This window comes from Nicotiana tabacum, chromosome 16, assembly GCF_000715075.1.
Source record: "Nicotiana tabacum cultivar K326 chromosome 16, ASM71507v2, whole genome shotgun sequence".
Taxonomy (NCBI): Eukaryota; Viridiplantae; Streptophyta; class Magnoliopsida; order Solanales; family Solanaceae; genus Nicotiana; species Nicotiana tabacum.
The window spans coordinates 165,744,135-165,756,708 of NC_134095.1; the positions used below are offsets into that span (position 1 = coordinate 165,744,135).

General features: G+C 42.1%; 1 protein-coding gene across 1 annotated transcript; it reads left to right on the plus strand.

Annotated features, from left to right (window-relative positions):
* Positions 1–7,293: 7,293 nt before the first annotated feature.
* Positions 7,294–11,732, plus strand: LOC142170504 (uncharacterized). The gene is made up of 9 exons (XM_075232431.1): positions 7,294–7,566; positions 7,694–7,973; positions 8,091–8,240; positions 8,283–8,926; positions 9,767–9,853; positions 9,969–10,393; positions 10,480–10,928; positions 11,425–11,634; positions 11,728–11,732. The coding sequence occupies exons 1-9, from the start codon at positions 7,294–7,296 to the stop codon at positions 11,730–11,732; spliced, it is 2,523 nt and encodes an 840-aa protein (XP_075088532.1).
* Positions 11,733–12,574: the final 842 nt, after the last annotated feature.

Here is a 12,574-nt window from a genome sequence, read left to right on the forward strand (position 1 = left end):
TCGAATGGCCGCGCAGAAGCAAATGATCGAAAGGTACTACAATAGAAGAACCAACCTTCGACATTATTGGAATCAGAGACTTAGTCCTACGGAAAGTCACCCTCAATACTTGAGACCCAAATGAAGGGAAACTAGGCCCGAATTGGGAAGGACCGTACTGCATCCACGGAGTTGTCGGTAAAGGGTCTTACAAACTTAGCACAACGGAAGGTCAACAACTGCCAAACAATTGGAACATATCATTGCTCAAACGATACTACTACTAAGGTACGACTTTATCCTTTTTGTCCATTTGAGTCTAAAATTAACTCATTACAGATTTTCGATCAAAGCTATCGAAGGCATACGATCTCGAAGGCATCGTTTTTTACACGAAGGCCTTAGGTTTTAAAGCATGTGTTGCACTCTTTTTCCCTTAGATTGGATTTTGTCCCAAATGGGTTTTACCGGCAAGGTATTTAACGAGGCAACAACTATGTGCTACCTAAGGAGAACTCAACAGTATCCAAGGCTTCTTTTCAATCAACCTCGAATACTGGGGGGCATCACCCTTGGAGGTTATATTTTTGAGAAAAATACTTCACGCCTAAGAGGGCCTCGATAGGAGAACTTTATAATGGGCCAAACGGTCAAATAAATCGTGTCCATATAGAATAGTCGAGCCCCGATGGCAAAACATGTACGCATGTATCAATAATTTGAAGAAGCATTCTGGTTATTTCAAAACACTTTGTGTATCAAAGAAGTTTACTATCATACGAGCTTTACACTTACAATCCTAAGGAAGCGACTCAAGAGCTAAAACACAAATGCTCCCCGAAATACTAGGGGACTGTCGTTGACAGTCAGCACATCCGAGTCATCGAAAACTCGGACTCATAAGACCTCAAAGAGGTACCCCCTCGAAACAAAGGCCAAAGCCAATATACACGGGGACTAACTTTTTGAAAAAGTTTGAAAAGCTATCGGGAAAAAAGTCCAAGTGATATACCGGAAGGCTACGGCCATATTAAAGACTACGGTCATATAAAGGCTATGGCCATATTAAATACTACGATCATATAAAGGCTACAACCAAAATAATGCAGCTCGGAGACGTCCGAGTTCCGCCATAAATTAAAGGCCTTCAAACATTGAAAAACCGGTTAAATCAGGCTACCCTCTGCAAAAGCAAAATATAAAGGGCTTCGATAAATTCAGCCTTCGAATAATTTAAAGGGCTTCGATAAATTCAGCCCTCGAATAATTTAAAGGCTTCGATAAACATCAGCTTTCGAAAAAACCTCAATAGGCATTCGATTATTATTACACAAACAAGTTACTAGTAAGGTTCTGATACGTCGAACCCTCGAAAAACCCAACGGGTAAAAAAACACATGCTAAGGCATACAAAATTTTTACTAAGTCTTTTAGCCGAAAAGAGGGAAAAGGTATAGCCACTTTAAAGGCCGAATTGGCCCAACTTAAAGAGCCTAAGGTCCAACTTAAAGAGCCTAAGGGCCAATGTATAAGAACCTAAGGTCCAACTTAAAAGGCTTAAGGGCCAAAACGTATAGAGGTCAAGACCTCGTTCTCACTTGACTTAGACTCGAGAATTCCGACATCCCGAGATCACATCAAACCAATTTAAACTTTGCTCGAGGAGTAATAAAACCTCAAGGGGTATTATGTTGATCAATTAAAAACCTAAGGTTTTACTACGTTTTGAGTCCGAATCGATACTCGAGCTGATTTTTTGAATTATCGAAATCTTCCACAAATGAGAACAGAATAAAATTCAACACAAGTCGAGGATAGAACAAAAAGATACTTTATATTCATAAGGGAAGTTTTACAAAACATATTTACAACGCCTTCAAGGGGCCATTGCACAAAAGAGAAAAAAGAACCTAATTTATTTTCAGGGCCACATTCCCAAGAGCAACATCCTCAGGGACTGCACCTTTATCTTCAGGAACTACCCCTTCCTCGGAGGCGCCTTCTTTGCCTTCCCCATTCCCGGAACCACTCATAGCGTCCTCGTCATCGAAAGAGACAAGAAACCTGGAATCGATTTCCCGCACCTTTGCTTCGGCTATCTTTTCAGCAAGGTTGAACCCTCGGGCATGGATTTCTTAGAGAGTCTCCCTCCGGGCCTGGCACTTGGCCAAATCATTGCTCTATTTTTCCCAGTCGTAGGCCTCCCTCAGCTCAGCTTGAACGGCCGCAACATCCCTTAAGTATACGACGATGGATTTATCGGCCGCAACCTTCGTCTTCTCAGCTTTAGCCTTGGCTTGTACAGCTTAGGCCCGAGCTCTAGCAAACTCTGCCTCTAACTCCTCCTGGCCTAATCCAGGCCTTTCGCTTTAACGCCCTGGAGTTGGCTCTCAGCCGAGCTCAGTTGGGCTGTGACAGCTTCCTTATTAGCAGCAAGCTGATCCATGTTCTTTTTCCACTTATGGCAGTCAGCCCTAACTTGATCAACCTCGCCTCGAAGATTCCCGATCATCTCCAACCTCTTCTGCAACTGAGATATCAAAGTATTAGCCTCTGAAGTAAGGATAAGAAGGCCATACTTTGTTAAAATCGCAGTTACCTGCTCATCTAGCTCGGCCTCGTTTTCCCAAGCTTTGGCCAATTCAGCCTGTAGGTCCTTAAGCTTTTCCTCCTTTTGGTCACAGAGGATCCTTAGGGCCTTCTATTTACCTGAAACCTTTCGTAAGCTCGGCCTCACATTAGCTTAGCTCGACTCTAAACTTGATGATGGCCTATGCATGAAACAAAGATATGTCAGACAAAAGAAAAGAAAGAAAGAAAAAATACAACAGTGAAAGTTAGTATTTACCTTAGAGAGGAGACGTTGTGCCTCTTCGAAAATGGTGGATGCATTATTGAGGTCAGTGGTATCCTCGACCCTAGCGAAGAAACTCTAGAAGGATCTTCTTCGAGGACCTTGCTCAGATCGGGCATACGCAGAGTGTTAGCCTCTTCGATTACCTCTTCGGAATAAGTTGGCAAAGAAAGGGAATGGCATGTTGTCATGGACCTGAGCTCTTCACTCGAGGTGTTCTCATTAGCTTCGGGGGTCTCCGCATTTGCCCCCTCTGGTATATTTGTTGAAGGCGGAGGAACAATCTCAACCTCCGGGGATACGGGGGCCTTGCCCGAGTCTTTCTTTCAGCTTCCCTCACCTTTGGATGAGGTCTCTAGTTCCGAGGGCTTAGCGGTCTCGATTGGTTTCTTGGCTCGATGCACCAGAGCCGTCTCTTCACCATTATTCTCTTCGTCGTCCGGGGAATTGTGGGCCGGATCGACATCCCCATGAGCAAATCTCTTTCGTAGCCTTCGAGCTGGGGATTTCTTATCTTGAGGGTCTTCGATCTTCGAAACCCTCTTTCTTTTATTATTTGTCCCCGCTTTCGGGATCAGGGACTCGATCTCTTCCCTGGACGGGGTTGGCCACATTTCAGAGACATCTCCTATGCCTACAAATAAGCCCGAGTTAGAAGGCATCACTAATCGGAGAAAATATATTGAAATCCGGAAGTAGAACTTACCATGATGTTTGGCCTCCCATTTATCCCTCGACAAGTCACGCCATTTACGCTCGTCATACGAGGAGGTCGCGACCAACTTCCTGACCCAGTCCTCGAGGTCAGGATTGCATGTGGCATCCAAGCATCAACTGCATGAAAGGGTAAAGGCATCACACAATGCGAGAATAAAACAAAAGGGAACACCAGAAAATAAATTTTTTCTTACGTTGGAAGTGCCATCTCTCAGGAAACGGCATTTTTTCCTCGGGGGATGATGTCCGAGGTCTTCACTCGGATGAATCGACTCATCTAGCCTCGGTCTTTGGTCTCATCATTACTGGCAAAAAAAGCTTTTTTGGATCGATGTTGGAGCTTGATCAATCCACAAATAAATTGAGGCCGATACAATCTGATGAGGTGATGGAGGGTAAACTCCAGTCCCTCAGCCTTGCTAGAAAAATAACGCAACATAATCATGATGCGCCAAAAGGAAGGGTGGATCTGCCCTAGGGTGACCTCATACCTTTTACAGAAATCAATCACTACCGGATTAAGGGGACCCAATGTGAAAATGTAAGTGTAAACACTTAGAAACCCCTCCACATGAGTTGTGATGCTCTCCTCGGGAGCCGGGATCTGTATAGTAACCTCGTCCCCCCAACCACACTCCTTCCTCAGAACCTTGAGATGTGTTTCCTTTATTGTACAGATGTGCCTCGATGCATGTTCACATAGGCCAGGTACTACAGGCGGGTTTTCAATATCGAAGTCCTTCTTTAAAACGTAGGTGGTTGGAACAATCTCATGGAGGGCCGGTGCTTTATCGCCGGCTGATGGGGAAGTAGAAAAAGACGACGCCTTTACCTTTTGAGGGACTATTTTAGAAGTTTTCGCCATGATTTAGGGTTACAAAAGACGGCGAGGCCTGGTTGTTTCCGGTACTAAGAAGACGATAGTAGCAGAATGTAACACCTCGTAAATTTAGCTTAGGTATGAATGAGTTAAAGGAGTAGTAAGGTTATATTTTAGACATGTGAAGTCCCCTCGGAATGATTATGGGTGAAAATAGTTGTTTCAATATCAAGATGGAAAGTGAAGTGCATAAGATTTGACAAAATCGACTAAGTTTGCAATGAAGCAGGGGTTAGTGAAAATGTGTACGGAATTTGGGAAAACTCAAAACACAAAAGTTGTATGCCTTTGAAATAGCTTTCTACTAATATATTGTAGAGCCCAAGCGAAGATTTGTACAAAAAGTTATGCCTATTTTATAGAACAGTGTGTAACCACCGTGTTCGACTGCATTTGACCGCGACCGCGGTCGTGAGGTAGTGCTCCAGATATTTACCATGGTCAGGCCTACTGGAACACGGTGGCTAACTTGGGAAGTCATTTTTTTAGCCCTATATCGTCCCCCACAGCCCCAAAATATAAAAAGTTGCTCTAGAAAGGAAAGCTCTCAAAAAAACCTAACTCCTTCAGGATCCCTCCACCACCCAAGGTATGTTCAAATGGTGATTCTAAGTTAATTTCAATTTCCCAATATCTTATTAACATGGGTAAACCCTCCATATAATTAGATATTCGATTGAGACATCATTATTGAGAGAAGGAACCCTAGAACTCGAATTCAAGGGGATTGAACTTCAAAAAGGTAATGTCTTCACCCTCTAATTGATTCTAGCATTGGGTTAATAATTATAGACTCTAGTTCATGACATATGAATTGATGAGTTTGATAGAAGAGTATGAACTATTATAGGTTTGGGGTGTTGATTGTTGATTATTGGTTAAATGTGTTGTTTACCTTATGGGTGATAAAGAATAATGTTGATTATAACCATTTGAGACTTTAAAATTTATCTAGGAGCAAGAGAATGGGTTATTGGGTATAGAGATACCATTATAAGGGCTATGAAGTTTTATTCTCACCAAGTGTTTGATAAGATGCTTAAGTGACCAAAACATGAGCATCATAGCTAATATGGAATCCCTTTGACTTGTATTGCTATAGATTAAAGTTGAAAGGATTGACAAATGTTGTATTACGCTCAAGAGCAGGAAGTTAAGGTATGTGAAGCTAACTCTTTACGTTTGGGAATATCTATGATTCTCCCTACGTCCCATTCATTATGACCATTACTAGTTTCCTTAGAAAATAACTATGCCTTAGTTCCCTGAATAGTAGTAGAACTTCTATTCTCTAGGTGGCATAGTTTCATAATCATTCGATATTCTATGAGTTTCAGTTATGACAAATCAACTTATTATGAATACTCATCTCAGTCTAATCCTATTCACTATTCCAGTATCATGTAACTCGGTATGATTCATTATTTCAATATCATGTATTGCAGTATGATTCTTAGTTTCTGATTTTAAATACTTGAATGTTGAACACTTGTATTTGGGCCTGAGGCCGCATTTTATGCTTTATGCATCTTTGGTCCTGAGGCCGCAGTTATGTATACGTATACTTAGGCCCGAGGCCGCAGTTGTGCGCGCGCGCGTGCACACACATACATGCACGCACACACACACACAGATATATATATATATTGGGCCTGAGGCCGCAATTTAATATTCATATAAACAAGTGGCTCATCATTCAGGATATGGAGTATTCATAACCTTACTTCATATGTTTAGTTCAGTTATTAGTTATCAGTTATCAGTTTCAGTTTCATTATTTATAGTTCTTTTCTTCAGTTGTTTTACATACCAGTGCAATTCAAATATACTGACGTCCCTTTTTGCTCAGGGCCTGCATCTCGTGTTACAGGTAATGATTTACAGGTTGACGATTCTGCTTGCTAGGACATCTCGTATCAGCTAATGGTGAGCTCCAGTCTTTCGGGGCCTTATCCCTCTTTTTTTAGTCATTATAGTATTTCAGTTAATAAGGTATACCGGGACCTTGTCCCAGTAAACAGTTAGTATTTTTAATATTCTTTAGAGGCTTTGTAGACTCTAACCCAGTCATCTAGATATTAGCAGGCTTTCATGTGTTAGCCTTGTCGTCTACTTGTTTATACTTGCAGACCTTTCAGTATTTTCCGCATCTATGATATTTCAGTCAGACTCTTTAGTAGATTATCATGTTTTATATTTACCTCTAGCTCATAGTTATACCACATATTGATCTAGCCATACAGTTGGTTCGCTCGGTCACATACAGTCAGGCACCGAGTTTTGTGTTATACCTAGACCATGATTTGGGGCGTGACAAAGCTTGGTATCAGAGCCCTAGGTTCAAGAGTCCTAGGGAGTCTACGAAGCCGTGTCCAGTGGGGTCACTTTTATGTGTGTGTGCGTGCCACACGTGTAAACAGTTGACCACCAAGACATTTAGGATTGTTCCATTTCTTTCATACTCTAGATCGTGCAGTTAGAGCTATGCTTTCATGAATATTTCTAACTCGTGCGAATTGTGTATTTCAGAAAAAGTCCTGCAAAAAGAAAGTACACTAGGAGGGCCTCAGCTACTAGCTAGGGGGTCACGACTAATGCTGCCCAGGAGGAGGACACTCCGACCCAAGGGGTTGCATCGGGCTCAGTGCCCAATGCTTCAGACATAGATGTCAGGGGAGCTATCCAGTTGGTCACCCAGATTGTTGCTACCCAGGCTCAAAGATAGGGAACAAGTGATGTTCATGAGATGGGTAGTTCCAGGTCTAGGGAATTCCTCAACATAAAACCTCCCGTCTTCACAGGGTCCAAAAAGGATGAGGATCTGCAAAACTTCATTGATGAGGTTTAGAAGATATTTCGAGTGATGCATTCTACAGACACTGAGGCAGTAGAGATTGATGCGTATCAGGTGAAGAATGTTGCCAACACTTGGTATGAAACATGGGAAGAGTCCCGAGGGGAGGATGCGGCTCCTGCGACTTGGAAGGAGTTTGCAGATGCATTCCTTGAGCATTTTCTACTCATTGAGGTCTTGAATGCTAAGGCTTTGGAGTTTGAGAGACTCAAACAGAATGATATGAGTGTGAATGAGTACTACCTCAAGTTCGTCTCTCTGGCCAAGTATGCTCCGGAAATGGTACGTGATATGAGCGCCAGAGTTAGGCGGTTTATGTTGGGACTTTCAGACGATTTGTTTGCTGATGCTAATATAGCAGCTCAGAATAATGACATGACCATTACTAAGATGGTTGCCTTTGTTCAAGGGAATGAAGACATGTTTAATGGAAAAAGAGCGGCTATTGAAAGAGAAGGACATCAAGAGAGCTAAGTCTGTAGGAAATTTCAGCCATGGGGGATCTCAAGCAGGAGACAATCGCCAGTTCTTCAGGAAATCAAAATCAAGACCCGTTCCATCTTCAGCTAGTGCACCGGTTCAGAGGTCCAAGTTTAACAAGAAAAACCAAAATTTTAGAGCAGCATGCTCACAGACACAGGCTAGTGTAGGCTACAGACTCCCTGGTTACCCTATTTGCAACATATGTGGTAAGAGGCACCCAGGGTTGTGTCGTTTGGGCACAAATGGTTGCTTTGGGTGCGGTCAGCAGGGCCATTTCTTGATGGATTATCCATCGGCAAAGTAGAACAATAGAGGCTATGTAGCGCAGTCCACTAATTCAGCAGCCCATCATAACTCTGAGGCCCAACAAGGGTGTGGTGCATCAAAATCTAGTAATGCAGGCGGTGGTCAGAATCGCTTGTATGCACTGGCAGGCCGTCAGGATACAGAGGCTCGTGGAGATGTTGTCACAGGTATGCTAACAATATTCACTTTTGATGTCTATGCTCTTATAGATCTGAGATCCACCCTATCTTATGTAACCCCATATATTGCTAAGAAATTTAGGATAAAACCAGAAAAGTTGTGTGAACCCTTTGAAGTGTCCACTCCAGTTGGAGAATCAGTTATAACAAGGTGTATCTATAGGGGATGTCTAGTCAAAGTGCATCAACGTCTTACTGTAGCAGACTTAGTAGAATTGGAGATGGTAGACTTCGATGTGATCATGGGCATAGATTGGTTAGAGTCCTGTTATACCACGATAGGTTGCAGAACCAAAATAGTAAGTTTTGAATTTCCCGGTGAACTAGTCTTAGAATGGAAGGGTGATGCAGTAACACCTAGGGGTAGGTTTATTTCCTATCTTAAAGCCAGAAAGATGATCTCCAAAGGATATATCTATCACTTGGTTCGAGTTAAGGATGCAGATGCTCACATTCCCACTCTCCAGTCGGTACCAATTGTAAATGAGTTTCCAAGAGTGTTTCCCGAAGATCTCCCTGGAATCCCTCCCGATAGAGAGATTGACTTTGGAATTGATCTACTTCCAGGCACTAAGCCAATATCTATCCCGCCTTATAGAATGGCTCCAGTAGAGTTGAAAGAGTTAAAAGTCCAGTTGAAAGATCTTCTGGATAAGGGATTTATAAGGCCAAATGTCTCACCTTGGGGCGCACCGGTCTTGTTTGTACGAAAGAAGGATGGGTCTTTGCGTATGTGCATTGACTATCGTCAGTTGAATAAAGTCACCATCAAGAACAAGTACCCTCTTCCTAGAATAGATGATTTATTCGATCAACTTTAGGGTGCCCAGTGTTATTCCAAGATTGACCTCAGATCGGGATGCCATCAGTTGAAGGTTAAGGAAGTTGATATTCCAAAAACAGCTTTCAGGACTCGATATGGGCATTTTGAATTTTTAGTAATGTCATTCGGTTTAACGAATGCACCAGCAACTTTCATGGACCTTATGAATAGGGTCTTCAAGCTTTATCTTGATTTGTTCGTTATCGTGTTTATTTATAACATCTTGATTTATTCCCGTAGCAAGACTGACCATGCAGAACATCTCAGAATTGTGTTGCAGACACTGCAGGATCATAAGCTATATGCAAAATTTTCTAAGTGTGAATTCTAGCTGAAATCAGTAGCATTTTTGGGCCATATCATCTTAGAAGGCGTGAAGGTGGACTTTCAAAAAATAGAGGCAGTGAAGAATTGGCCTAGACCCACCTCAGTATCCGATATAAGAAGTTTTTTTTGGTCTAGCAGGCTATTATAGGCATTTCGTAGAGGGATTTTCTTCTATCTCGTCCCCTTTGACTAGATACACTCAGAAGAAAGTCAAGTTTCAATGGTCGGACACGTGCGAGAAAGGTTTTGAGGAGTTAAAGAAGAGGTTGACTTCAGCTCTAGTCTTGTTACTACCGGAAGGAACCGAAGGGTTTTTGTTTATTGTGGTGCTTCAGGGGTTGGTCTTGGGTGTGTATTAATGCAGCACGATAAAGTCATAGCCTACGCATCGAGACAACTCAAGGTTCACGAGAAGAATTATCCGACTCATGATCTTGAATTAGCAGTTATGGTATTTGCGCTTAAGATCTGGCGCCATTATTTGTATGGGGTGCATGTTGACATTTTTTACAGATCACAAGAGTCTCCAGTACATCTTCAAGCAAAGATAATTAAATCTACCTCAGAGAAGGTGGCTCGAATTACTTAAAGATTATGATGTTGATATCATCTATCATCTGGGGAAAGCAAATGTTGTAGCTGATGCTCTCAGTCGGCATTCTATGGGAAGCTTAGCTCATGTTGAGGCGAACAAGCAAACTATGATGAAGGAAATCCACCGCTTAGCAAATCTAGGAGTTCGACTTTTGGACTCCGAAGATGGTGGCGTTGTTCTCCAGAATAGGGCTGAATCCTCCTTAGTAGCCGAAGTGAAGGAAAAACAATTTAGTGATCCCTACTTATTGCAGTTGAAAGAGGGAATTCATAGACACAAGACTATGGCTTTTGAACAAGGGGGAGATGATGGTACTCTGAGGTATAGAGGCAGACAATGCGTTCCAGACGTAGATGGGCTCAGAGAGCGGATTATGTCAGAAGCCCACAATTCCAGGTATTCTATTCATCCAGGTTCCACAAAGATGTATCATGATCTTAAGGAGGTTTATTAGTGGAACGATATGAAAAAAAATATAGCAGTTTTCGTGGCTATCAGCAGGTGAAAGTCGAACACCAGAGACCTGGCGGTTTAACTCAGAATATAGAAATTCCTATTTGGAAATGGGAGATGATATACATGGACTTCATAACAGGTCTACCTCGCTCGTTTCGGAAGCATGATTCAATTTGGGTGATTGTAGACCAACTTACCAAGTCAGCTCACTTCTTGCCAGTGAAGACTACAAATTCGGCGGAGGATTATGCCAAGTTGTATATCAAAGAAATTGTCCTATTGCATGGGACTCCTTTGTCCATTATCTCAGATTGTGGTGCCCAGTTCACAGTGAACTTTTGGAAATCCTTTCAGAAGGGATTGGGCACAAGGGTGAACCTCAACATCGCTTTTTATCCTCAGATAGATGGCCAAGCGGAATGCACCATTCAGACTCTCGAGGATATGTTGAGGGCGTGTGTTATCGATTTTAAAGGTAATTGGGATGATCATCTACCTCTCATTGAGTTTGCTTATAATAACATCTATCACTCTAGTATCAAGATGGCACCGTACGAAGCTCTATATGGGCAAAGGTGTAGACCAACAATTGGTTGGTTCGAAGTCAGAGAAGCAGAGTTGTTAGGATCCGATCTGGTCTATCAAGCTATGGAGAAAGTCAACTTGATACAAAGGCATTTGAAGACGACTCAAAATTGCCAAAAGTCCTATTTGGATGTGCGGCGTAGAGACTTAGAGTTCTAAGTTGATGATTGGGTGTTTCTGAAAGTTTCGCCCATGAAAGGCGTTATGAGATTTGGGAAAGGTGAAGCTTAGTCCCCGCTACATTGGGCCATATAGAATCCTGCGAAGGATCGAACAGGTGGCTTATGAGTTAGAATTGCCACAAAAATTAGCTGTTGTACACCCAGTGTTTCATGTGTCCATGTTGAATAAATTCATGGGAGACCCATCACTTGTGGTTCCTACAGAGATTATAGAGGTTAAAGACAGCCTGTCTTACGAAGAAATTCCAGTGGCTATTCTTGATCGTCAAATCCGCAAGCTCAGAATTAAGGAAATTGCTTCAGTAAAAGTGCTTTGGAGGAATCAAAGGGTTGAAGAGGCTACATGGGAAGCCGGCGAGGACATGAAGTCGAGATATCCCCATCTCTTTGAAGAGCAAAAGGAAAATGTGGAAGGTAATTAACCTTTCCATTCAGGACTTATATTATAATCTCCATGTCCTTCAGTATTTACTCAGCTTAGTATTTAGTGATCACGTGCTTGTTCAGTTTGATATACATGTATTCATGATATTTCAATATTCGCATATCTCCATCACACCCGTTTAATGTCCATAGATAGTCGTAGTTGCAGCCAGGACCATCATTCGAGGATGAATGATTCCAAGGGGGAGATAATGTAACACCCCATAAATTGGCTTAGGTATGAATGAGTTAAAGGAGTAGTAAGGTTATATTTTGGACATGTGAAGTCTCATTGGGATGATTATGGGTGAAAATAGTTGTTTCAAAATCAAGATGGAAAGTGAGGTGCATAAGATTTGACAAAATTGACTAAGTTTGCAGAAGGTCCATCTTCCATCAGGGTTTAGTGAAAATTTGTAATAAACTTGGGAAAAATCAAAGCATAAAAGATGTAGACCTTTGAAATATCTTTCCAACGATATATTGTGAAGCCCAAGCGGAGCTCTGCGCAAAACGTTATGCCCATTTTACAGAATAGTGCATAACCACCACGTTCGGTTGCGTTTGACCGCGACCGCGGTTGTGAGGCAATGCTCCAGCTATTTACCGCAGTTGGGAACGCGGTCAGGTCTACTGGGACATGGTGTCCAACTTGGGAAGTCATTTTTTTAGCCCTATTTCGTCCCCCACATCCCCAAAACATAAAAACTTGCTCTAGAAAGGAAAGCTCTCAAAAAAACCTAACTCCTTAAGGATCCCTCCACCACCCAAGGTATGTTCAAATGGTGATTCTAAGTTAATTTTAATTTTCCAACATCTTATTAACATGGGTAAACCCTCCATATCATTAGATATTCGATTGGGACATCATTGTTCAGATAAGGAACCCTAGAACTCGAATTCAAGGGGATTGAACTTCAAAAAGGTAATG